Below are 22,750 nucleotides of genomic sequence, written 5' to 3'. Positions count from 1 at the left end.
AGCGTGACATAAATGAAAAAGATTGATTTATAGTTCAACATTAGCAACATTTTTCTAGAAATCAAAAATAAGAGTTGCAACAAAACAAAAACTGTAATGAAACAATTAAGTATTATAATTCTTATAAAACTTTACTTTCAATAAATTTGTTTTGATAATTTCAAGTTTAAAAAACATCATCAAAACTTGATCACTAATTAGATAAAAATTTAATTTGAAAAATTTTTATTATAAGGTATATTGTTAAACAAATAAAAGTAGAAAATAAAATTAATTTTTAATTTTATTTAAATATAAATTTTAAATTTTAATACATTTATCTAAAAAATATTTTTTTATAACTCGTTTTTACAATTAAATCTAAACTGAAAAGCCAAGTTTCAACTTTTAAGTTATCTTTTTTTAATTATGTATTAATATTAATATTTTGATATTTCTTTTGTTTTTGTTTATTATCATCTATTCAAACCACGTTATAACACTTCGAATTTTCTGATCACAAACCATATGTACAAAAATAAATTTTTACAGTTGAAATTTGTAAAGTTTATAGCTAATGTTGTCTTACAATTAAAATTTGAAATTTTTTTTAGGATATATACTTCCTTTTTGTTTTTGTAAACCAATGTTTCTTGAAGAGCACATTACAACATAAAAATTTATTTACAATATAAATTAAATTATTATAAGGCTCTACAGAATATAGATAAATTAAGTACTTAGGTTATTAAAATTACCAGTCTTAACTAATTGTAACGAATGGAACTTTGAATTTGACAAGAAATAAGAAGTCCTTATAACTTATTAAGTTATATTATATAAACCAAATAAGTATATTTAACACCAAGTTTTACCTAAGAAAACATACAGCGCGAAACAAAGAGTTTTATAATTTAACATCTTTTTTAAAAACATATTTAACATTTTCTTAATTAAAAAAATGTCACTTAAAGTATATATAATTCAAGGGGCGTCGCGTGGGATAGAATGATGGAGCTGTTGTTCCACCTAGAAAAAAAAATCTAAAGAAAATTTACAAAAGTGTTAGTTTTATAATTTAAGCTTTTAAAAACGCTGCTTTAAATGGGGCCCTGCTTCATCTGTGCCACCCAAAACTAAATTTAAATAGCTTTATTTTAAAGCTAAAGAATTGAGTTTTAAAACGGTATAACATTTATTATGTTACCTTTAAAAAAGGAAGTTATGTAGTCATGAAATTTTACAAAAAATAGCCAAATACAAATGTATACAGAACCGCCGTAAGTTTTCCAGCTAAGTTTATACTTCATATTCAAAATTTTCGTAATATTGTAGCTGCAAGCTCAATCTGTGTCAGCTGCATCTAAAACGTATGCAAATTTACAATACAAGAGAGTTGTTGAATAGCTTAATGCTAAAGCTGCATCAATTTCTGCACTATGTGAATCAAAAATCATGATTATTGAAAGTTCATTGAGCTCAAGCAAAGGCAACTCGAGCAAGGCCTCATCGATCTTGAGTAACTCGAGCAAAGACAATTCAAGAAGGAGCAGCTCAAGCATAAGTAGCTCAAACAGGTGCAACTTGAACAGGACCAGAATAGTTTTTATTTTGTAAAAAAATACTTAAAATTTTTAACAAATTTTAAACTTTTTCATTGAATATATTTTTACAGTAACTTAAGATTTTAAAAAAAATCATATTTTGATACATTTATAAGAAGTTTTAGTTTTAATATAAAAAGTTCTTGTATTAGTTTAAAAGAGAAATTTTCAGTTTTAGGATACTTTAATATTCTCCGCACCCCGTAACAAGATTTCTACGCGATGCCATTGATTTAAACTCGTTAAATTATTAATCGCATTACTGTGAATTATATTTATATAACATGGGTCGGCAACCCCTGGCCCGTAAAACCAAAATCTCAAGGCACACGACGTACCTTTTAGCCAAAAATTACTTGCTTAGAACAACAAAAAAAAAGGTTTTTGGAAAAACTTGCAGTTAGGCTTTAAATTTAATGTATACTCATTACTAGTGATCTATTACTACTTTTTTTTGAAAACTTTAGTTTAAAATATTAATATAAAAATTATAACTACAGTTATTTCAAAACAACTACGGCCTGCAAATGTACTTTTCAATAAAGTACGGCCTGAAAACTTTTTTATAATGAAAATTTACTAGCGATTTGTGAAAGATTGCCAACCCCTGCTATAAAGCAAGCAGTTTAAAAAAAAAGCTGAGTTGTAGTATTTCGTTTTGTGGGTCTGACGTCATGCTAACTCAAAGGATCAACTTGAATTTTCCTCCTACAGGCCTTGTAGTCGTTTTTGAAACGTATACTAGTTTTCATAAGTAGTGAGCAAGCAGCTTCGAACTAAACTTGTTTAAACTTTTATGGAGCGGAGTATCAATGGTTTTCTTTGTCCTGGACTATTTTTTTAATTTTATTCCTGTAAATACGTGACAAAAAAATTTTTTTAACAAATTTTTTACAAACTTAAAGAAATAGATTTGATTTTGTTTATTGATTGGTTTTCATCGATTAGTATAATAAAAAAACTTTAATTTCGTCGTCATAACGAAAATATATATATATGTTACTATTTTTGATTGTCTTTTTGCTTGATATAAAAGTTCCAAAGTTATTATGTATAATATATATATTTTTTTTTTGTTAAACACCTATGCACGAGCAAAAAAAAAGATCTTTTATGCAAAATAATAATTGAGTAAACATTGTACTAAAGATTACATTTAAGATCTCTATTGCTTTTCCTGAAAGTCTTGGCTAGCTAATAGAAAAAACAAGTTTAAATGTTGTAGGTCTTTATAAGATGTTCTATTCATCGTTTGCTAAATATAATCGTTTAAACTCATAACTAAGCTCACTCCCAAACTTCATATTTGGTGGTGTGTGTGTGTATTAGCTTCACATCAAAAGTACTTTTCTAAAGAAGAGATTAGCTACAGTAATCTCACTTCATAACAAACTTATAACAACGTGTGTTAGAGAAGTCCTGTTGTTTACGTGTTGTAAAAAACTCACAAATGAAAAAAAGTTTTTGAACAAATTTATAACTTAAAAAAGATCATAAAAATTGAATTAAGTTTTACAACATACAAACACTACACTAATAACTTAGTACACATTTTATTTGGAATTTTGAAATGATTGTTATGATATATTTATGTAGCATATACTTTATCATTTAATTTTTATTAAAAGATATAAAAAACAGTTTAAATAAATAATGCGTTACTAAAAAAAGTTGTTAATACTCTTTTTTTGAGTGTTAAATATTTTATAGACTGAAAGCTATAATAAAATATTTAAAGTTTCTGTTTAATTTCAGCCCATCGGAAATACTTTTTTTTAAACTTATTAAATTTTTTACTAATATAATTTTTATAAAGTTTGTTTTAGAAATGAAATATTGTTTTAAATTTCAAAAATTATTAAAAGTTTTGAAAGTTAAAAAGTATAGCAATAAAAGTTAGTACATAACAAATTAAATGGTTTATTTTTATTTTATTGTTTGTGTTTAGTTTAGTTTTTTTTCTTTTTATCTTTAATTAAAACTGATGTTTTGCATCTTTAATCTATCTAAAAACTCCCAGTTTAAGGTATACATTTTAAGTAAACTAAAAAAAAATGTGAAATTGACACAGGGTTTTCAAAATTTATTAATTAAATATCTTTAACAAAGTATGAACAAATTCATTGTTAACTAATATTATTTAATTAATTTAATTTGAAAACTAAATGTATAAGCAAGGTTATCTTTAACGTTGTATCTAAGATTCTGCAACGTTTTATTTTTTGCTACGAAAAAATGTATTAAGCTATACAAAAAGGAATCGTTTTTGAATTTATTTATTTTTAATACCGGTTATACAAAAAACTTTTAAAGCAGGTGAACTATGGTATCAATCAAGTATAAACAATTGACTTTGAAAAATCTGTTTACAATAGTGTTTATAAGAATATCAAAGTTTAAAGTATGTGAATTCTAAAATAACAATTTTTTTACTATACAAGATCAGCTCTTAAGTTTCTGAATTCAGTTTTGTAAACAAGCTGCCTTATAGTTTTTCCTACGCAGACTATAATTTTATCATGTTTTAAATAAAAATTGTTTAATGTAATAATAAAACCTATTTGTATTAAACAACTTTTTTTTTGTTTAGTGGCTTAATAAAACAATGATAGATTAACACTATTACAACTTTTATTGGTTTTTAGTTTAAAACTTGGATTATCAAACGTCTCCAGGCTTAAAAAATGTCTTTTTTTCTGCAAAAAATAATTTGATAAAGTGTTTTCAAAAAAAAAATTATTCAATAAACTTTCATATGTATGCTATCAGTCAAGGCTTAATAGTAATTATGAGCATGTTTATTTTAGTAGTTTAAAAAACTGTCTCTTCATCTTTTTGTTAAACATAATCCTATAATCCTATAACAAAACTGGTGCTTAAATACAATAGTGGTGATTGACTTTACAGAAGTATTACAAACAATTTGCATTTTATTTTATCAAAATTTCATTCAGCAAACAAACAAAAAGACTATCTCAAAAAAAGATTACTAAAAGGAAGCAGATTCAATAATACATCTTTACAAATATTTACTTAGTTATTTACGTATATACATAAATTATACGGTATCGGTATAAAACTGAATATATGGAGCAGTCCTACAACTTTGTTTAAAGCTTTCAAGGAGCCTAAATTTACCGTTGTAATGTTTTAAAATACATTGTTTATATTAAGTATGATAATTTAAAACTAATAAAAAACTAGCGCCTAAATCCAATTATGATGATTGATTTAAAACACTTTCCACCAACAAGTATGAAAAAAAAACACTATAAACAGAAAATAAAATTTATTAGATGTTTATTAAAATAAAGTCACTTATTAAATATATTAAATTAAATTTATTTGAAATCAAACTAAGTCAGAAAATTTATGTGGCTGTAAATTTAGAAAGCATCTCAAAAAAATGTCAATTGAACTAAATTGTATGTAGACTAAGTACTTGACTACTTTATTCCTGTGTGTCTAAAAATTTCACTTAATAATTTTTAGTTTTAAAAAAATATTCCAGACAAAGTGCATAGTTCACTCTTTAAAAGAAGCCATGAATCGATCAGAGCATCATTTGAAAGCAACATATATATATATATCTGCTCTTGAAAAAGGATTTTACGTTAAGTTTTTTTTTTTAAGAGGGCTTATTTTAAAAACAATTTATATTTTAATGCATGCGAAGTATAGTAATATTAAAAATGTCTTAATTTATTGAGATTACAAGAATTTACAAGAATAACCAAGATATCATAGAAAAAAAAAGCATACTGCAATCGAGTAAAAATTATGAAAACAAACAACTATTCGATATAAGTCTAAGCGTTTGTTAACAAAGATCCGAGCGATTCAAGTTCACGGGAATATTTAATAACAACAAATTAAACGATATTCCTTTTTTTATTACACTAACACACGTTTCTGTGTGTTATGGATTAACACACTTCAACGGAGCTCTGTATAAATTAGATACTGTAAGGAAAGAATAGAAGCTAAAGTAGATATATAAATGTGTTTATAAACATGTGTTAGTGTAATAAAGAAAGAATACTGTTTAAATTGTGAAAACAAATAACTGTTTTCTACAAAAGCTAAACCTACATTTTTGCTTATCTATACGAGTTTTTTTTTCGCTTAATTTTAGAATTTTTAAAGGAAAAAAATCTCAAAAACAAAAAATTTTCCAAACTAAAGGTTTTAAAATAATTGCATAACAAAAGAAAAATAGCAACTTGTACTTTTTTATTTTTGAAGTAAAATAATTTTTGTACCAACAGTAGCAAGTACACTATTTGTATTGAAAAATAAATACAGCCAATAAACTGCACCTGATAGTTTAAAATATAAAAAGTAATTAAATAGAAATTTTTAATGAGATACTAATTGAGATAAAGTACATTTTCTGGCAATATTGCTTCATTTTTTTTTTCTTACAAAAAATTATCAAACTACTTGGAACGTTGTTGTGAAGTTAGAAGGAATAAATTCCTGTTTGCTCGATGTAACATTTTATAAAAATATAAGGAATGATTGTTTCATGCAGTTTCTGAAGCTTATAATTGTCTACTTCTATAAAGTTTTATAAGAGGTCTAATACACTTTTTGATATATCTATTTCACCGTAACTACTAGATAACTCTTCAGACAGTGCAATTAATTTTAAAAGGTAGTATTTTTTCGTGTGACATAACGGTACCTAGCTAAAGTTTTAAAAAATGTTTTCTATGCAGCTAATGTTTGGAATCAAAACAATTTAGATTTTTTGATAAGGTATTTTAGCTTTAAATTAAATAATGTTAAGGGAAAATTTTATATCTAAAAAAGGTAGTTTTATCAGTTGATAAAGTGAAACATATACTTAATCGTGAATAAATTCTATTTTGACTACTGCTTAGCAGACGCATCTTTTATTTTTTTTTTTTCAAGTGTTTAACTGTGCTGACAGTTTAAAGCTCTTATTGCAGTCTGCCAAAATTACTTTACTTAGTAGTTATTCGAAATTTCCTTGCCCTTTGAGCATACTTACTAGCAAATATTATAGCACTGCGGAACAAATTTAAGCTTAGCGCTTCTTATGACAGTAATTTAAAGAAGATTTATACAACTTTTTTTTAGTTTAGGCTATATTTATCGTTACAAATTTTTAAAGTTTTTTTGTTGTAACAAGCAAAATAATAAATGTTCTCGATAAACACAGTTTCTCTTTATTCTATTGCTGCTTGTTAACAGAGATAAAGCTCGGTGAAGGTTTCTAAAAATAAGAAAATAATAACAACATACTCATACATACTATAAATATGTAGTATCTTAGTTAATTATTCAGTAGTTAGTTTAAATGTATAATACATAACGAAAATCCTTACGGTATAAAAAGTATCTTAAAGTATATTAAACAACCTAATAAATATAAAATTACTAACTTGTTAAATATTTGAGATAAAATTAAACGAATAACTAAATTTATAAAACAATGTAAACTTTTGTCTTGGTTTTTAGAGATTTCTTAAGTTTTTGTTGCAAAGATTTGCCAAAAGTTGAAACTAGCTATTGTACTAAAACTAAGTTTGTCACCTGTTTTTCGGCTAAATTTTAGTTTATAAAGGGCTGCTATACAAAAAGGTCAGTCTACGTTGAAAAATGATGAGTCAGCAAAAAAAGCTGTTTTACATCATTTTTTAATTTTAATTATCAAACCCTAGCTTTTTAATTATTTTTAAGTATGTTATGGTAAGGTGGGTTAGAGATAAGGGCATGAATAATAATTTTAAAAAAAAGTTGAAAAAAATTATAACTCAGCTTTTTTCAGCTTTTTCTAGCTCGAACTGATCTTTGAATACACTTTTCTATCTAAAGTACTTTTATTAAAGTTAAAGTTATTTTTTGGTTTACTTATATTTAAGTACTATACTTTAAAAGTAAATAATTATTAGAACTTAAAAAAGGTTGTAAACATTAATTAAAAATTGTTTTGTTTAAAACAATATTTATAAATGTCTGGTAAATTGACACAAATTACTAGAGCATGGCTAACAAAGTTAAAACAAACAAAAGTTTTTTCAGCATTCAGAACTCTTTATTTCTAGAATCCTATGTACAATGCACACATTTAATGATTATCGGTTTAGATGACAATGATATTTTTTTTTTGTAAAAAACTTTGGAATTTTAATAATCAACGTTAAAAAATCTGTTTTATAAAATGTTAAGATTACTTAAAATTGTATATACATATATAAGTATACTAAATCATTTTTATTAGAATGTTTTTTAACCCAATCTATTTAATAAACTTAAAATTAAAATTTTTATTTTTTATTTTTTATGAGCTATAAATTTTTATAATTCAATCTTGTTCGTTTTTAATGTTTTAGCATTTTTATTTCAATAAAATGAAACTTGGTTTTGTAAACTGTTCAAACACTACCAAGCTTTATTTTGAAAATTTTATAAGAATTTTTTTACTGTATTTTGTTTTAATTTCATGAAGAATTTTCCTCTTTTTTTATTTAGACTTTCTATTACTATACAGAAAAATGTTTTTCAATTTATTGTTTCATATGCATAAGTTACTGTACGCTGAATAAAATTTTACTTTTGTGAATTTTGAATAAAAAGCCAAATTGTTTTAGAATTCATTTAGTCAAAATATTATATTTACATCCTTACTGGTTTTTCCTATTCTTAAAGCAGTGAAATATGGCTGACCAGGTTGGTAAGCTTGTAGAATGTATTTTTATATTAGTTAAGACTTTAGTTTTCCTTATTTTATGTATGTTAAACAAGGTTGTTAGAATTTGAGCAGGCCTGCAATTTTCAAATTAAATTTTTTGTATAGCTTTAACCTATTTTTAGTTCACCCCAACACATAATAACATACAATTTTGCTTTAATTTTAAAAAGACTTTGTTGGGAATATACTAACAATGGTATATTACTAACCTATTTTATTTGAGGATAATAATGATCTCTAAAAGTTAATATGTTATTAAACTTTATTTTTGAGCGACAGGAAAAACTTCATATAATAGCAACATTAATAAAGTATCCACAAGAAAAGTTAAACTAAGTTTAACTTAGCCACAGGAAAATTGAATGCAATCAATCTTTTCAGTTGATAGGGTTTACACTTTACCTGGAAATTGACAATCTAGGCCAAAAAACCTGGAAAAGTCTAGAATTTAAGTAATTTTGAAAAAACTTAAAATTTTTATTACAAACCACTAATAAAACCAGGATAAACCTAGAATTTTAACAATTTTCACATTTTCAGTAGTAAAATTTTGAATTGATTCTTAAATTCTATGATATAAATAAAAAAATTTTGTCATCATCATCATCAAAAAAAAAACTAATTATAGTAGCTTTACAGTATCTTTTCAATGTTTTTATACTATTTAACACAGTTTTTACCTTAAACTTAACTTAAAACTAAAAGTAGACCCAAAAATGTGTACTTTTTAAAACCTGGAAGAAATTTGGATGACTTATTGTAAAGTTTTGTAAAAGAGTGGCAAATCTGATGAATATGCATATAGCATCTCTTTGTTCTATTTTAAACTTTACAATTTTACTAGGATACCAGTTTTAGCCTTAAACATATTAATTTTTCTCTATACGACTTAAATAAACTGAGGCTTGAATACTTTCATAATCTCTGGATATATGTTTTAGCTTTAAATTTGTAAAAAAAAAGTTTTGTGTCTTTTACATTTATAGGTGTAAACCTTGATTATTATGTTTTAAATTATCTAAAAGACTCAGGCTTGCTGTGATATAACTCAGGTTGGTTTTATAGCTAAGAGTGACAACCCAGAAAGTTTTTGGAACAAAATTTAATGTATTAAAAATTTTTTTTTTATAATGTTTAATTTGTCTAGTTTTAACCATTAATATTTCAATAAGTTCTCATAGTTTAATAACTTATTCTTTTTAATATTTTAAAATATAATTTTACCAAATCTATATAAATTAATGATTGTATTGTTTAAATTTATACTGAAAAAAAGACTTTAATAATTACACAATTGGGGTTAATTATACCAACATATTAAGTGTGATGTGATAATAATGTATATTAAATAAAGTATTTTGAAATATGCCAAATAATCATCTATATTATTTTCAGATGCAACAGGTATCTCTTCTAATAATTTTTAGTGATTTGCACCAATTTATAATTTTATAAATTGTTTTTGAAGTAGTAGTTTTTAGAACCAGTAGTTGGTATTACTTAGTAATTTTTTTGACAAACCTATTACCAAGATTTCTTAATTTTTTATTTATTATTGCTACAAACCATTTAAATATAATCAAGGTTTTTTAACATTTATTAAATTCATTTAACAAACAACATTTGAGAATAAAGAAATAATTAATAAAAAGTGCTAAGATATCTTAAAAAAAAGGTTTTGGTGAATGTGTGATATTTCAAAGGGTTTTTAGTGTTGTCGGGTTAGATTAGACAAATTTGGTGGTTTAACATTTTATATGTTTCACAATTGAATAAGCTTAACTCAAGTTAATAATATTTTAATTAAAAAACAATTTTTGTTGAACTTAAAAATGATAAATGTAAAAGTTAAGAATACTAACTAATTTAAATCATACAGTGTTGTAGTATTTTGTTGCTTACTAGTAGAATTTTTCCTGATCATTTTTGAGAAAGGAAAATTTTTTCTTTCAAATGTGACAAATTGATATTGCAACATAAAAATGTAAAATATGTTTACTACTTGAACATGAGTGTTAAAATATTTTTTAGTGACTAGGAAATGTTTTTCTGACTAAGTAACTGCAACCAATGGCAGCAAATACCTAAATTTAATATTTTTTGGCTTTATGTTGTAATAACAGTTTTAAATATTTCATTTTAGACTGAAAGAGCTTTTCAAAAGCAACCAACTGTCTTCCTTAACTCCAAGAGGGCTCTTGGATCCAAAAAGAAGGAACTGAGACACACCAAAACAGTTGGTCTTGGATTCAAAACACCAAGAGAAGTAAGTAATCATACAGAATGAAAGATAGCATACAAGTAGTAATTGATTAATTAAAGATAGCTTATAACTTGAATTTATTGTCATGCCTCTGATGATAAAAAGTAATAATTAAATTATAAAACCTATATCTTTAACTTTATGCTAATAGATGCACATATTTATTAAACCTATTAGTAAAAGTTTTCTACAATAAGCTGAGGATTCTTTTTAAACATTTTAATGATAATTAATATACTGTTTTGTTTTAGTTTTCCTTAAAGATAGCATTTTAAATTTGTATTTCAATTATTACTCACCTCAAAAAAGGCATGTTTTTAGAACAAAGTATAAGTTTTTATTCCCAAAATGTACATTCCTCATTTGTATGCCAGAATCTTAATACTTGATGTTTCAAGTTTTTTACAAATTAGTTGATGTAACATTTCATAAACGAATCTTTTTTAGATACTAGTTCAAATAAATTTTTTGCCTGTTTTACATAATATAACCTAGTCAAACACAAATGAAACAAGAATAAAAAATACAATAAAACTTTATTAAAACAGTATTTAGTATAAAATACACTTTTCAGGCAATTGTTGGTAACTACATTGACAAAAAATGCCCATTCACTGGAAACGTCTCAATTAGAGGTCGTATCTTGACTGGAGTAATCACCAAGATGAAAATGCAGAGAACTTGTGTTGTACGTAGGGATTACCTTCACTACATCCGCAAGTATAACAGATACGAGAAGCGCCACAAGACCATCTCTGTCCACATCAGCCCTGCTTTCCGGTTAGTTTCATTTAATAGAAATCTAAATTTATTTAAAATTTATAAACAAATTTAAGTAATCAACTATTTAATTGTTTAATGAGTTCAGTTATGTAAAAATATTTAGATATATATTCCTTAGTATAGAATAATAAAGCTATTGTTGGATCTGTTAAGCAGATTTATCTTAAAGGTAACTTTTACCAAATAATAGTTTTCTAACCTAGAACAGTCAAAAATAATTAATTATAATATATTTTATTTTTTAATCATATCTTGAAATTTCATTCATGTTTTCTAAAAATCAAAAAATTGAATTGAGTAAAAAGTTATTAAAAGTGACCTTTTTTATTGTAGTTTGTATCAGATCAAAATTGATAGTATTCATGATTAGTATATTTTCTACATGCAAGTTGAGTTGAATTTCATGAGGTCAAAACGGAATTATGTATTTGAGAAAATGTTTTTTTTAAAGATTTTATTAACCTATTAACATTATTTCATTAAAAAAGTCTTATGTTATACTAGGGTTTCCCAAAATGGGTCATTTAAAAAAACTAGGAGGTCAGAAGCTGCAAGGGGGAGGGGATGACTAGTAAGGGTGATAATTTGAATCAAACACTAAATATTCTGGAGTTGATGATTAGAGCAAAAAAAGAACTTAATCAATTGAGAGATCTTATTAAAGGGGTGTTTTATTTTTTTAAAGGGGGATTATGAAATAAAGTTTAGGAGACCCTGCTCTATTCTAAAAATATGAACTTATAATGGTTGGTTTCCACTAACAATTTAATTTTAAGTTTTCAGTTAATGAAACATTAATATGTTTTTCATTAATATAATATAAATAAGATGAGTCTTTTAATATTAGTACAAGTAAATATGTATATGTATATTCAAATTATCAAAGTAAATAGTTTTTTATATTTGTTAATTTCTTCAATTTATGAATACATAATTGATAACTTTCTAAACAAATAAATGAATACCATATATTCATCATGATGTTATACAAACTTGCCATAGAATTAAACTGTTCAGTAGTACCAAAAGTTATATACTAATTTTCCTATAACATAATTAATTACTATGCTTTGTATAAGATTTTACATAACTTATATTATACGTTATATTTGTATTTACATTTTTATCCCTGACCTTCACAAATTGTATAAATTGATACATCCCTAAAATAAACAATAAAAGAACTACTCATCAAAATATTCTTCAAATAAATTTTCAAGTTTCTGACTAGTAAATGAGTGAACCTAATTTTTAGCACAAAATCAGTTATTGTTATTTTTCAAGTCTTGTTTTCGTTTAAATAATAAACTATAAGTTTAATCGAATATAATTTGATGTTAATTTATGTGCTGTGATATTTGATAAAATTATATATGTATGGAAAAACTATCATCAAACATGTTTTCCAACACTTTTTAGTGGTTTTTGCAAAATTCTAAGTTTCTAAACTATTTTACTGCCAAAATTTGTATTACTTATAAAGCTTATCTAAGTATTAATTCATGAGAGTATATAATTTTTTTAAACACACAATTCTTCCCATTAAAACTAAATCATTAATGTTTTAACTTTTTTTTTGTAATTCAGCATGTAAATTCACGTGATTTTTCTCAGATAAAATAAAATATTCGTCAATATAGCATAAATCCCTTTTAAATTCTAAAATTTATGTAACAGGGTTGCCACTTTACCTGGAAACCTTGAAAAACCTGGAATTTGACAATTTAGGCAAAAAAAAAAAACCTGGAGTTTAAGAAATTAAAAAAATTCCTGGAATTTCAAACAAAAAAAAAAATTAAAACCTGGAATTTTAATAGTTTTCACATTTTCAGTAGTAAAATTTTGAATTGACTCAAAAAGTCTTTCATAGAAATAAAAAATTTTTACCATCATCAAAAATATTTAACAAAAAACATATTTTAAGTAGCTTTACAGTATCTTTTTAATGTTTTTATACTAATTAACATAATCTCTTACCTTTAACTTGGCTCTAAACTATAAATAGACGCAAAAATGTATACTTTTAAAAGCCTGGATGAAATTTAAAAAACCTGGAAATTTTTTTGAAAAAACGAGTGGCAACCCTGGACGTAAAAAAAATAATAACATTTTTCCTCAACACGAACTCTTCAATTATAAACTGTCTAATATGAAAAGTCAGTTTTTTAACTTGTAATGTTTTGCTTTTTTAATGTCATTCATATATAGTTAGTAAGACCATTGGACAAACTTGAACTTATTTTAAGTCTGTATCACAAGTCATACTTTAAAGTTTTTATTTTCCTACTCATTTAAAGTTGTTAACTAATATATATAATGTTACAGTGATGCCAAGGTTGGAGATACCGCCACCATCGGTGAGTGCAGACCTCTTAGCAAGACTGTCAGATTCAACATGCTCAAGATCACCAAAGCACAAGGTGCATCTGCCAAGAAACAATTTCAAAAATTTTAAAATGAGATCGTTTTTAACAAATAAAATTTAGACAATTTATTTACGTGAATGTGTGTTTATTTAAATGCATGACAAAAAATAAATAAAAAATCTACGATTTTAATTTTTAGTAACTTGCGGAACAGTTTTAATATAATAAACATTAAAACATTTTTAATCTCAGTTTTACTTATTTACTTTTGGTAAACTTCGACTAAAAGTTAAGTTTCGTTAATTAACATTTCATTTCAGAATCGTTTAATCTATTAAAAAAACGAATTATTTAAAAACATAACTCATTGATTAGTCCAGCATTATTACAATGTGGTTCGTATTGGTAAGAATTATATAATAACTAAGTAGTGTCTTAAATTGTATGATACCAATTTAAGTCTTATATTAAAGATTTCTTCTAGTTTTTAATTGGTTATACTGTACAGTAATTAAGGTGTTTTTCAACTTAACTAGAATTTAAGGAAATCTGGTGTAATGAAATTTTTAGTTCTTCAAATATAATATTAGGCAGGTATATTCAGGGAATGAGCGTAACATTTTCTTAACTAGCAAGGCATTCCTCAATTTATATTGAATTTTTCCGAAGAAACAGTGTTGTTCCTAAGAAATATTTTTTGACTGTTAGGCTATATTTTCAAATAACTATTGTGGCGAAATAAGGGGGAATTATGAGTGGGAATCCTATCATTTGCAATGTTAGTTTTATTTTTGATAAAATCCATGAGTATTTAAAGCATAAAGTAAGACTATGGTAGTCAAAATTTTTAAGTCAATTCAAAATTACATTTTATAACGAAGCAGTTTTATAAATTGTGAACTGGTCTTTTATTTTACCACAAAACAAAATTTTTAAAGCTATATTCAGTTTTAATATCTGGATTTGTATTTAGTGCAGTGGTTACCAAAATAAAAATACCTAACCAGAATATAATTATTTTACGTAGTACAAATGTCACATAATTGAATAAAAAGAAAAAATTTGAGATATTGCTAAAAAAATTCACCTACAAAACAAATATACATATATTTAGAGATAAGACTATAAAGGTGACTAGGAAAAATATTATATTGCTCAAATACTAATGTTGAGCAAGAATATTAAATAAACAGCTGACAATTACCAAGCTTGCAATTAAAGTTATTAAAAAGAGTCTTAAATTACTAAAATAGTATCACAAGTTTTCTTTTAAAATTTTTAGTTTATTTAGGACTCCTTATGTACAATTATAGTTTAAACGAATCAAACAACTAGTCTAATCAAATAATTAAAAAAAATCAAAAAACATCTTACTCTTTCTTCATAGTTTAGGGTACAGCGGCTCTTTGTCGTAGAAATCCTACTGAGAAACAAGAAATGTAATAATTGAATGATGTATCATATAAAGCTAATTGGTACAAAAATTATAACATAAAAACTAAAATAAAAAACGTCGAGAGATTATAGTTCGTATGTAAGGTTTTTTAACCTACAATTTTTAAGTATAATGATCTGTATTAAAAATATTACACAAAATCATTTATAAATACCAAGCACTCTAATACTTTTACTTTAAAGTTTTGTTATCGTTTAACTGTTATCTTTAAAAGTCTTTTCAGATTTTATAAATGTCCATTAGTGTTCAATAATTTATTTTGTCTTATCTTTTTACTTCAAAAATTTTTTATACTCTTTAGTTATATGCAAGTTATCCATTCGTACTTTTATATGACTAATAAAAAAATGCAGAAATTTATGAAATAGGTTTGAGTAAATTATTTATTAACAAATGAGATAGATCCAATAATTTAGATAAAAATACTTAAATAACTCCTGTAAAAATTCAAAATAATCTTAAAATATTAAACTTTTAAATAAGTAAAGTTTAGTGTTTAAGAAACTTAAACAAAATATAGTAAGTCTTTATATATGTAATGGTTTAATTGAAATTAGCACTTTTAGATCACATACAAAATACATGCTCAAAATATTTGGTCGTAAACCTGGTGCACAAAGAACCTTTGGTTATTGAGTCGCACACTAAGGATAACTTTAAACGTCTTGTCCAGGACATTACAAGTTTATATCTTGATTCATAGTAAAAAGGTTATAAATACACTTCGCAGTCTGTTTTAGCTTGAAATATGCTGTTAAAAAGTTGAAGGTCTTGTTATGTAAACTACTTATCAACAAACTAAAACTATTTTAGTTTAGTCATATATTTTTAGTTTTATAAATCGAGAACATTTATAATGATTGTTAGCTATAAGTTTAGTTGTAAAATATTTTAATCTCAATTAGTTTTTTTTTTACACTTATCTAGCTCAAGGAAGTAGTGAAAAAAATATTTTGACGTTAAGTATATTAATCAGCATAAAGTATTATTTTTACTTTGATCTGATAAAAGAAAGAAAGCAGTTTTAAACTCTATTAATTTAAAGTTAATAAATCTGCTTTCTTTTCAATAATAAAAATAATAGTTAGACTTTTGCAAGTTGTTTGTAATAGATTTATTTTTAAAAATGTTTTATGAAATGTTAAGAGAAAAAATACAGAAAATGTGATGATCATTAGTATGAGCTAATTACGATTATAAATAAAGTACTTGTAAATGTAAAAATGTTATATAGATCGAGCAATATTTATAAAATGTAATACAAAAAATATCAAACAGCTTTTATATAGTTATAGTTTAAGAAACAATTTTTGCTTAACTTTGCTATTACCTAACAGTTTTTATACTTCTTTAATAACTTTTAGTTTATTTTATTGTTTTAATAAGTATCATGAAAACAAAAGTACTATAAAGACCGAACAAAGGCATTGAAAAAGTTAAAAAAGAAGTACTGATTACAGAAAACTGTCATGGGAGAATTACATAAAATTTTGAAGACTAAGCTGAAAAAAATTCAAAAAATAAATAAATAGTTTTCATAAAAAATTTATTTTATAAATCCATAGGAGTTTTCTCAGATACGACTTACTTCAAAGCTTCAAATAAAATTAAAATCGGTTCTTAGTCCACAAAAAGCATTTGGTCCGTTTATATAGGTAGTTGATTCTAAATTGTCAGAAGAAATAATAAGTTATGAAAAAATAAAATATTACACTATAATTTTTAAGTGATAACAACCAAAAGCTTCATTGACATTTTAATTTTGAATGTGTCTAAACTTAAAATATGATTTTAATGGCATGTAACGTGTTTATAAATTATGATTAACAAGGTATAGAAATAATTTTATGTCTTAATTTATTAAAGGTCGTTCGTATTTTTCTTTTAGTAAACAAAATGTTATTAAGTATTCTTTTGTTATTTTCCTAACTCTGCATTCAGATGGAAAACATTTCGTTTCTATAGGAACTTGTGATTTATTTAAAGACAAGCAAATAAACATGATACATAACAAGTACTACACTAAGCTAATTGAAAAAGGCTTTATAAAACGAAGGGCTTTTATTTCAGACATTGGTATGCTTGTTTCTTTTAGTTTCAAACCAAACCTCTAAGTTAGACAATTTATTACTACAAGCATTGAGTGCTTCGACATGTTCTAAAACATCAAATTTATGTTTTAAATTGAAAAGTTTTCTTTTTTAATACTAACTACAAGGTTATTGAACGAAAAACAAACGCTCAAAATATTTTGTTCTAGGACCTGGTGCACAAAGATTTTTCGGTTATCGAGTCGCACACAACGGATACCTTTTAACGTCTTGTCTAGAACAGAATCTTTTTTTGTTATAAAACAAACAAAAAGCTACAATTTTGAGCATTAAATGTTTGTAATTTTACAAAACAAAAATAAACATATAGACAATCTTAAAAGAAACTAGACACGATATAAAACTTTACTCAGAATAGCTTGTTATGAAAAAGTAAACAATAAATGGTATTTTAGTTGTAAAATAAATCTTTCTTTGAACAACAGCTTTGGCTTATTGACTTTTTGTAATTTGCTTATAACTTATAGTGTATTATAAATTAATACACTAAAAAAAATTCTAAAATAAAATTTTTTAAGGAGAAGATAGATACAAAACTAGCTAATATTTTTTTTTTACACTAACTTAATTAATAAATTAAATAATTTCCAAGACATTATATCAATGAATTTGTAAATCTACTTATATAAAAAAGAAATAACATTTTACTAAATTGAATTTTTAGTAAAATGCAGCAATACTTGCTACTGTTTAGACTGGATCATTGTCATCTGAACCCAATTAGTATGCTTAGCAAAGACTATGTCTAGGTGTAGTGATTATCGGTACAATCTTAAGAGTTATAATCGTATTATTGCATGATAAGCTATTTATATTTTAACCATTCTTTTGTCCTTTTAGTAAAAAGTCTTTTAGAACGAGTTGGTATCCTCAAAAAAACGTTAAATAATATCCGTGGTGTGCGGATAACTGTGAAAGGTTCTTCGTGCATCAGGTCCTAAGACCAAATATTTTGAGCGTATTTTTTGAATGTTCAATTAACTATAACATCTTATAAAATTAACTTGATCTTTTGAGTCATTTGGCATAATAGTCCACAGTTTATTACGATATGCTAGAGATTTATTAAATGTCTATTACTGTTTGGTAAGAAGAAGTTTTTTTTGTGAAACTTTTGTCAAATGGTTATGTACTTTATCTACAGTTAAAAAATAACACTTGAAGTTAAATGGTAAAAAGTCAGGTATAAATTTATACATAAAAACACCTAGTTCATATCTATATAAGTATTCAGCATTAAATGTTCTTTCAGTTGTTTTTAATTCTTTTACACTTTCATCATACTTTTTGTAATGAATACACCTAAAGTATTATTCATAAGTACATTGACGTCGTTGAATCTTTTTTTTTTGCTCTGCCCCATCATAACAGACCGTATCTTATTTGACTAAACAAGAGTGGGTTAAATATTAAAAACATAGATTTTTCATTCAAGAAGTATCTCGTTTTATACAGAACACCGACTGTTTTTGATAAGTTTGATAACTTTGATAACTTCCATTAAAACACCCAAGTATTTGTAAGTGATAACTATTTTTATAATAATTTTTGTTATTTTGTATTAATAATGTGTTTTAAATTATTTTTCTTTCCGAATTAAAAAGCATGCATCTTGTTTTATGGACATTTAACTCAAATTTGTTTACAGTAAGCCGGTCTGAAATTTTGTTTAGTTCCGAATTAAGGTTGACACTGTCTTGTAGAAAGTACGTGTATAGTAATGTGTCATCTGTAAAGTTTAGAACCTTATTTTTCGTACCAAGAAAATACTGAATTGTTACGAACTTGTATATTTATAGTAAGATAAATTTCAATTAAAAAAAAAAAACAATGAACCATCGTTTAATTGCTATTTCACATTAAATACGATAAAAACTGATTAAATTCTTTTTGCTGTAATTTATTAATATTTCTATAAAATTAGGTTTTTAGGAAAATTACGAAGCTGTTAAGTTCGCGTTTCTAAAAGCAAACTCAAATGATAAATTATTAAACTTCGATTAAAATATTTTCTAAAAAGTAATGATCTAAAATATATTAGAAAAATACTAAATATAGTTGTAAAAAATCAAAGTTTTTACAACATAGTGGATTTAAATTTTTAAGTTTACTGATTGTAAAACCTTGTAAACAAACAAAAACTTTTTTTCTAAAATGTTTACACTACTTAAAGCAGCAAACAATATATTTATTTACTAAGCAACGAGTTTTTTAACTGCTGATTGTTAATTAAGTTTCATATAAACCTACTTTAAGGTTCTTTTCAATAATGTTAACTTAAATTGTTTCAAGACTACAAGTTAATTTCAAATTTTTATTTTGACTTCGATTTATGTTTTTTCAAAATAAAATACTTGAGTTGTTTGATTTGTTGACCTTGATCTACATCTTAGTTCTAACAAGTAACAGATCTTTAAAAGTTTTCAAGTTTATAATATTTAATAAAAGTCTAATAACTGGTTTTATCCAAATAACTTCTTTAATTTAAAAGTTAATAATTTTAAACATTTCACTAGTTATGTCAAACAATTTTAAACTCTTTTAAAGGCGACTACTATTTGCATATTTGTCCCTTTATGTGTTTAAAACTACTAAATTTTCATTTGAGAAATTCAAACACAACTAATAAAAGAGAAACAGCTTGGTTAAATCATTTCCAGTAAATGTTTTTCCTCATACCTTTTATACAAAACGATTTCAAGTGCAACAACTTTACATTAATCTTCATTTAAACAAGCTGCGTTTAATTTAAATTATAAAATCCCACAAAAAACAGCGAAATAATCTTATCGTTAATTTTAAATTTATATTACTAAAAAATTGCATCAAAATTAAAGTTTATAAATTATAACACTCTGTAAAAGTTGAAAACTTTTTTATCTTTTCATAGTCAGGCTTCTTTTATAGTATACGATTTTCAATGAACACTAGCTATACATAAATTGATTGCATTATATTTTTAAAATACAAGAACTAATATTAATATTAAACTGCATATACCAGGTTTACTGGTATTTTATAATTTTTACCATAAGTGCTTTAGTTAAGACTTATCTAGCTTTTATACGCCATTTAAAAAATCTAAAAGCAAACAGACTTAGCTATGGGTAAACGAAAAAAGCTAGTAGAAGTTGTGCAAACAAATGTTTAGATGACAAGTTTTCCAGCTACTTTTCGGCAATAATTTACCAGAAACTTAGTGCTACGTGAGCAAAATTTGTTCAAAGTTTGTTGAGGTTAGAAATTCGTTGACACAAAAACAGTGCTTGACTTTCATTTGTTTAGAAGTTAAATTAAAAAACTGCACTCTGTCTTTATTCTCGACTGTTGTTTTTTAATTCATGGTTTAACAGACAGATAAATAAAAAAAACATTAAAGTATATTGCAATGAATTTTTTAAATTTATGTATAATCAAGAATAAAGTATTTAACGTGGTAATAAGTAGAAAATATGTGTTGAATTAAGGAGCTTATTTATAATGACAGTTTTTAATTTTACAATCTATTTTGAAACATTTTAATAAACATTTAAACACAATTAAAACTTCAGCATAGTGTAAAGCCTTTTTATGTCTACATCAAAAAGTTAGCAAGTTTTACTGTTATCTTAATGAAAGTATATTATCTAAAGTAAATATTTTAGATGTTGTTTTTATGAGACGCAAGTGTTCCTTGTTTTTTGTAAGTTATTTCAAATTCTATAAGATTATTTTTATGTTTTAAAAACTATGGATTTCTAAAGTTATTAAATCAAAAAGATACTTAAAATTTAAGTAAAAAAAAGTTTTATGAGAAACTAAGCCAAAAGTTTTTTATGTAACACAACATTTAAATTAAATTTCAGTTTGTAAATTTTATACGTTATAAGTTTTATTTATATAAACTTTTATTTAAATAAAATAGTGAATTTTATGCATGTGATGAATACTTGATTTAATAGTAAGTTTTATGTTTAAGTACTAAAAGTTAAGCTAAGTTTTTAATTTAAAATTTTTTGTAAGCACTTCTTTAAATAAAGATGTGCGAAGCACCCTTTTAGAAATTCAGTAAAATACCAATCATGTTTATAGCTAGGTTTACTACATATTTAAAGATTTTTAGTAATCTAAATAAATTCAAACTAAAAAGACAAGTATTTGGTACTGGTTTTAACACTGCCTGGTTTTAATCTTTATCTTCTCGGTAAATGCTTTCATAAAACTTAAAACTTTTTATAGTTGAAAATCAGTTTTGATAAACGTTCTGAAACAAACAAATAGCGAAAATAATAGATATCGATAATGTTAAAAAAAGTAATTTATAAACTGTTTTATGTAATTGTTTTTTAAACAAAAATGTGTTAATTAGAACTTACTGTAAAAGATTTTTTAAAATCATATTGATGATAAATAAACTAAAGTGTTTTGGACCTTGTTTAGAATATTGAAAATTAGAAATATATATTTTTTAGCAGCTTATTTAAAATAATTGCTATTTGTTTATTGAAGACATAACTTTGTAAAAAAATATTTTTTTTAAATCTTTTTATATTACTTACGTCTCAAATTAAACTTAAGTTATACCTACATTTTAGTCAAATACATTGCCTGACTAACTCTATCAAGTCTTATTTTGTAGCTTAGAACAGGGTTTTCTATGGGAGCGATATCGCCCCTCTTTCAAGACAATTTTTGTAAGTCAGTGGGAAAAAACTTTTAAAAGGTACAAATTTGAAATTTTAGGTAGTCATAAGTTTTGTACTTTTTAGTTTGTTTATGATAATTAGGTACATATTAATCTTTCCCTGAGGTAAACTTAATTCAGGCTTTTCAAAGTGGGCAATAGCAGGGGCTTAAGTTCTAACTAATTAAGTTGGTAAACTAGTAAGATGTAAGACTCGGTAACCAATGTTTTTTTTTTTGTTGTTTACTAGATCCCTGAACCAAATTTATTTTGAGCATTTTTTGTCGTTCAGTATACTGTATATATATATATATATATATATAGTACTAACAAAGTTGGTTGATTTATTTTGAATTTCTGCCAAGGTGACAATTATGAAATAGGTTTGGAAACCTTTAATTTTGAATTTTAAAACACTTTTTCATTAAAAATTATATCTTTGAAATTTGATCAATACTCCATGTTAGAGTTAGGCCGCAGCACCTTATATTAAAAAATCAAGCATGTAAAAAAACGTCTTTTTAGTAAAAATGTTAGAATGTTTAAACTCACTACAGCTTCGATAAAATTTATTATATGCATACTATAACTTTTTTAAACACAGAACACTTTATTTTACCTTATATTAAACGGTAACGGTTTTTTTTACTATTTTGTTTTATACTTTTTTATTCAATTATTGGTACTAATCTCCGATGTTTTATGAAATTTATTAGTAGCGCATTAGTTTATACTAAAACAATTCTAGTTAAACATAAAAATAAACTAGATTTTATAGCATTTGTATATTTTCGACAAAAACTT

At 24.5% G+C, this 22,750-nt stretch overlaps 1 protein-coding gene across 1 annotated transcript; it reads left to right on the top strand.

The window, feature by feature from the left end:
- Nucleotides 1-8,226: 8,226 nt before the first annotated feature.
- Nucleotides 8,227-13,844, top strand: LOC145849209 (small ribosomal subunit protein uS17-like). Its single transcript, XM_082954333.1, has 4 exons — nt 8,227-8,282; nt 10,448-10,570; nt 11,142-11,347; nt 13,676-13,844. Exons 1-4 carry the CDS (start codon nt 8,271-8,273, stop codon nt 13,803-13,805), a joined length of 471 nt encoding a protein of 156 aa, XP_082810459.1. The 5' UTR covers nt 8,227-8,270; the 3' UTR covers nt 13,806-13,844.
- Nucleotides 13,845-22,750: the final 8,906 nt, after the last annotated feature.

Source organism: Thalia democratica, chromosome 1 (genome assembly GCF_965202585.1).
Source record: "Thalia democratica chromosome 1, ktThaDemo2.hap1.1, whole genome shotgun sequence".
In the NCBI taxonomy this organism is placed as follows: domain Eukaryota; kingdom Metazoa; phylum Chordata; class Thaliacea; order Salpida; family Salpidae; genus Thalia; species Thalia democratica.
This window is presented reverse-complemented; position numbering and strand designations above follow the sequence as displayed.